Source organism: Brassica oleracea, chromosome C2, assembly GCF_000695525.1.
Source record: "Brassica oleracea var. oleracea cultivar TO1000 chromosome C2, BOL, whole genome shotgun sequence".
Lineage (NCBI taxonomy): Eukaryota > Viridiplantae > Streptophyta > Magnoliopsida > Brassicales > Brassicaceae > Brassica > Brassica oleracea.
The window spans coordinates 46,880,303-46,885,624 of NC_027749.1; the positions used below are offsets into that span (position 1 = coordinate 46,880,303).

Here is a 5,322-nt window from a genome sequence, read left to right on the forward strand (position 1 = left end):
CTATTGTAAATGGCCTAATGTGCTCTCTTTGTGTCTTAACATATTTCACTTCCTCGAAATAAACTGAGAAAATAAACAAGAGTGGTTACATCCCACATATGCTTCTCTCGATACACAAATAAATTACTCAATTCTTTTTGACGAGAACATATAAATTATTTAATACATGTGCTACATGTTAATGGAATTTTTTTTCAAGATTTGAGGGTGAGTTAGATGTTTACATTATATTTAATTCATAAGTAACACCCAAAAAATGTGAACATTCAGACAAGAACTAATATTTTTTCTGCGGAAGAGTTTCCATTCATGTTGCCAGGCGGTTCAATCGTGCTACGGGCCATAGGATAAAAAAAAAATTAATTTCCAAACTACTATTTTTCTTTAAAAAATCTAATAGATATATGTTTTTTTTTAAATACCAGAAGTATTTTAAAAATAAATCTTTGGAAAAAAAAAAAATACTTTCATATAAAAAAAATTTGGACTCATTTTCTTATTTGTAATATAAAAATACATGTATTTTTTAAAAAAATCGGACTCTTATCTATTAAAAAATAGGAGAACAACGAATTGGGTCCAGAGCGATCGCACCGCTCGCCCCTATCTAAGCCGGCCATGCATGTTGTTGTCAAGTGTCTGCGGTGGATCCATTTCCCTCTTTACAGCCAAAACTAACAAAGGAACAAAATATTTGCATCATAAGTATTCAAACAGTTTGATCGAACACACATAGAAAGCCTCTGTCAAGGATGGAATTTTGGTTCGAATCATACCTCTGATGCGGATGGGAGGATTGTTCTAATTTGGAAAAGTCCATTAACTGTCCAGATAATCCACCAGAGCAGACAAACCCTCACCTGCATCATATCTCTCCCCTCCCAAGACCCAATCTACTATACAGCAGTTTATGCTTCGAATCTCTGTGCTGAAAGAATAGAACTATGGACAGAGCTGATGTATCTTCATGGTACTCTTGATCTCGATAACAAGAATTGGATGCTCGGGGGAGATTTCAATCAGATTATGTACCCCACTGAGCACTCCACCTCACTCCACCTCAATGGATGCTGTCACTGATAGCCAAATGTAGCAATTCCAAGACTGCTTGCTGCAATCTAGTTTGTTTGATCTGCGCTATAATGGCTCCTCACACACCTGGACAAACAAGCAGCCATCAGACCCTATCGGAAAAAAATTGGATCGACTCCTAACCAACTACAAACCCATTTCTACTCATCCCCACGCTTATGCCTTATTCCTCCCTAACCTCTTCTCTGACCACAGCCCCTGTCTAGTTGACCTAGCCTATACCCTACCAACTGCTGGACTCAGACCTTACAAATTTCAAAATTACCTAACCAAACACCCTAATTTCCAGAGGATTGTTCAAGACGCATGGGTTCAGGCCGGAAGCAATAGCTTGACACTTTGTCAACTCTGTTGGAAACTCAAACTCATCAAGGGAGATTTAAAAATACTAAACAGAGAGAACTTTTCAAATATACAAGACAGAGTGAGTGAAACTTACAGTTTGTTACAACTTGTGCAGGTCTAAGCTCTACAATCTCCATCCACGCTTTTGTTTCAACAAGAGAGAGATCTCCACCAAAAGTGGCTCTTCCTGCGAGAAATTGAGGAGAGTTACTTTCGTTAGAAGTCTCGCATAAACTAGCTGACTGAAGGCGATTTCAATACTACCTTCTTTCATCGAATGTGTCAAGTCAGAGCCAGTTACAATGCAATCAAATATTTCATCTCACTAACTGGTGAAATGATTACAGACCCTTTGGAGATGAGTGTGCTGGCAGTGGAGCACTTTAAATCAATATTGGAACCTATGAACTACTCACCTCAGGCCCTTCACTCTTCGATCACATGGTTTGCGGAGCTAGTAGGTTTCCAATGCAGCCAGCCAAAATGTCAACAAATGATGTCAGTCCCAACTGCGGAGGAAATCAGGAGGCTTTTCTTTAAGCTAAATCCGAATAAAGCACCTGGACCTGATGGTCTCACTTCCGGTTTCTTTAAAGCAACTTAGGAAACTCTAGGAGCAGAGGTGGTCTCGTCAATAACCCAATTCTTCTCATCAGCCTTCCTACCAACCTCAACGAACTCAACCATCCTCACACTGGTCCCTAAATTCCCGGGAGCAACCAAGATCTCTGACTTTCGCCCCATCTCATGTTTAAATACAGTCTACAAGGTGATATCAAGGCTACTGGTTGCAAGAGTAAAGCCCTTCCTTCAAGATCTTATTCTTCCATGTCAAACTGCTTTCGTGAAGGATCGTCTCTTGGTGGAAAACACAGTTTTAGCCAGCGAGTTAGTACATGGATATCACAAGAACAAAGGGCCAAAGAGAATTACAATAAAAGTTGACATCGCCAAAGCTTTTGATACACTATCCTGGGAGTTTCTCTTCTCTTGCTTGGACAGTATGCAGATTCCACGCCATTTCTTATCCATGTTGAAGACCTGCATATGTACAACAAGTTTTATGGTTGGTTATAATGGTACTGTCAATGGCTATTTTAAGGGTAAAAGAGGTCTTAGGCAGGGAGATCCACTGTCACCCTACCTATTTGTCATAGCAATGAATTGCCTCTCTTTTATGCTCAAAAAAGCTGCAGCGCAAGAAGGACTACAATACCACCCCAACTGTGAAAGAGTCAAGCTAACTCACCTTTCATTTGCGGATGATCTCCTCATATTCATTGGCGGATCCCTCAAATCGGTTCAACATGTCCTCAAAGTCCTCCATGAATTTGAGTTGCGATCTGGTCTTAAAGCCATCATGGAGAAGACGAGTTTTTATGCCTCTGGACTATCAGCAAGCGAGACTGACACGATACAGGCTTCTACTGAATGGTCTGTAGAGAGCTGCCTATCCGTTACCTATGTGTCCCACTGCACTCTAAGAAGCTGAATCTCGTAAACTGTGAGCCTCTCCTCCATCAAATAAAGAAAAGACTCTCCTCTTGGACGGTAAAATCGCTCTCCTTTGCTGGCAGGCTTCTCGTAATCAAGATTGTTATCTCAGGTATCACCACCTTCTGGTGTGCTGCATTCATATTACCCAAGGCCTGTATCAGAAGAATCAACTCGTTATGCAGTGTTTTCTTATGGAAAGGTGATATTGAGAGTAATAACACAGCAAGAGTAGCTTGGGAAAAATGTGTTCTCACTAAGGAGCAAGGTGGACTGGGTATCAGAGATCTACAAACCTGGAATTTAGTGTGTTGTATCAAACTGATTTGGCTTCTTTTCTTCAAGGCAGGCTCAGTATGGGTTGCTTGGTTCACGGATAAAGTTCTTAAAGGATCGGTCCACAACTATTGGACTGCTAAACCGAGCGCCTCGTACTCGTGGCTAGCAAATAAGCTGCTCAAGCTCAAATCAGTTGTCTTCCGCTTATTAAGCTTCGCTTGGAAGATGGTTTGGCTGCTCGGTTCTGGTATGACAATTGGTCCCCGTTTGGAAGCTTGGCAACAACGCTTAACATCTCCGTATCCAGACTTGGAATCCCGGACAAGGCAACGGTGGCGTCGTTATTCACAAATGGTGCTTGGCGATTACCACCTGCAAGATCGGAACCTCAATTACTGCTTCATACTTTCCTTACAACTATAACTCTTACACAAAACCATGATTACTATCAATGGGAGATTGCAGGTAAAGTGTGTTCAACTTATTCCACAGGATCAACATACTCATACCTGCGTGGTGATTTGGATGAGGTCTCATGGGCTTCTGCTGTCTGGTTTTCCTATGGTATACCTCGACAGCAGTTTCACACATGGCTAGTAGTTCTTGATAGATGCCCAACAAGGGACAGACTTCTCAATTGGGGCTTGCAAACTTCCCCTCTCTGCCTCCTCTGCAACAACGACCATGAATCTCGTGATCACATCTACTTCAACTGCTCTTACTCCTTTGATCTATGGGAGCTAAGTGCGAGGCGATGCTCCTTTCAACCACTGCGAAGCTGGAATCTAACTCTCCAACAAATGCAAGCTCTGCCTAAACAGAGAGCCCTGCGATCAGATCGTCTACTCACTCTCGTAGCCTGGCAATCAAACCTCTACTGGATATGGAATGAACGTAATTCTCGACTTCACACCAACTCTTTCAGGTCCATTGATGCTCTCTTCACCATTATTGATCGGCAAATTCGAAATAGGATTCAGGGTTTCCGATCATCCAATCCTATCCTAGCCTCCTCCATGATGCAAACGTGGTTTCGTCAAGTCTGATCATCGCCACCGCAACTTCCGTCGCTTCATCTCTGTCTCTCTACCAAATCCTCTTTCTCATTGGGCCAAAGGATTTTGGGCTTTTCACTAAAGAAAGTTTCTCCACTATGAGTCTTGTTCTAATGAGTTTGTTTTTAACTAAAGCTAGTTGGGCTTGTAAACATTTTATTTCTTTTGCTCTTAAATTTGAAAGCAAATTTTCAAAAAAAAAAACACACACAGAAAGCCACAATCTATATTATAATAGATGAGTTATTGCTCACTCCTCAGCGCGCCACGTCAACGTTTTGTGGGCCTCACTTTTAAAAAGTGTGAAAAAATGTCAAGTCTATGGCTTGAACCCGGGTTATTGAGATATAAACACCAACATTTATACCACTAAGCTAAATGATACTTTGTACATTGATGGTCGAACCTAATATATATTTATGAAGGTCGGAAGCTCTTACTTCTTCGGCTTCCTCTAAGGGTCGGGCTACAAGTGCGTTATGGGTTTCATTTTTAAATGAGATTCATCACGTTATATGAAAAAATCTCAAGTTTGCAACAATTATAGTTTTCTCATATTGTAAACTGTTGTCGTTTAACATGAGTTTGGGTTCTTTTCTTCACTCTCTCAAACAAGTCTGAGTTACAGAGTTGCACCATGTGTCTTTTCGTAATCAATTTTTTCACCGGTGAACTCTTCATATCCACATCTTAAATCGCTTGATCATAAATGTTCCTGATTTGTAGCCCCTATATAAACCCTATATATATGATTCTCATCTTTGATGAACCCAATCTGCATCTCCACAAAACTCATTGATTCCTCTTAGATTTAACCAACTTCTAGAAAATGTTTCTCTCTGCCTCTCCAATTCGTCAAACCGGCGTCTCGGCGTCCATCACTCAACCTTCGAATCTCTTCATCTTGATCGTAGTAGTCAGAGCATAGTCTCTGGCTTCCTCGCTTCTGTGATTCCCTGAACTTCAAGAAAGACAGGGAGTTTGTGGGAATCACGGTTCTCTTCCTTGATGAAAAGGTAAGTTAATCTTCGATCTATAACACTTATTTAACATAATT

The 5,322-nt window shown here is 40.9% G+C and overlaps 1 protein-coding gene across 1 annotated transcript; it reads left to right on the top strand.

Moving 5' to 3' along the window:
- Positions 1–1,774: 1,774 nt before the first annotated feature.
- On the top strand, positions 1,775–4,256 carry LOC106324421. Its single transcript, XM_013762392.1, has 5 exons — positions 1,775–2,021; positions 2,199–2,871; positions 3,015–3,208; positions 3,281–3,457; positions 3,703–4,256. Exons 1-5 carry the CDS (start codon positions 1,775–1,777, stop codon positions 4,254–4,256), a joined length of 1,845 nt encoding a protein of 614 aa, XP_013617846.1.
- Positions 4,257–5,322: the final 1,066 nt, after the last annotated feature.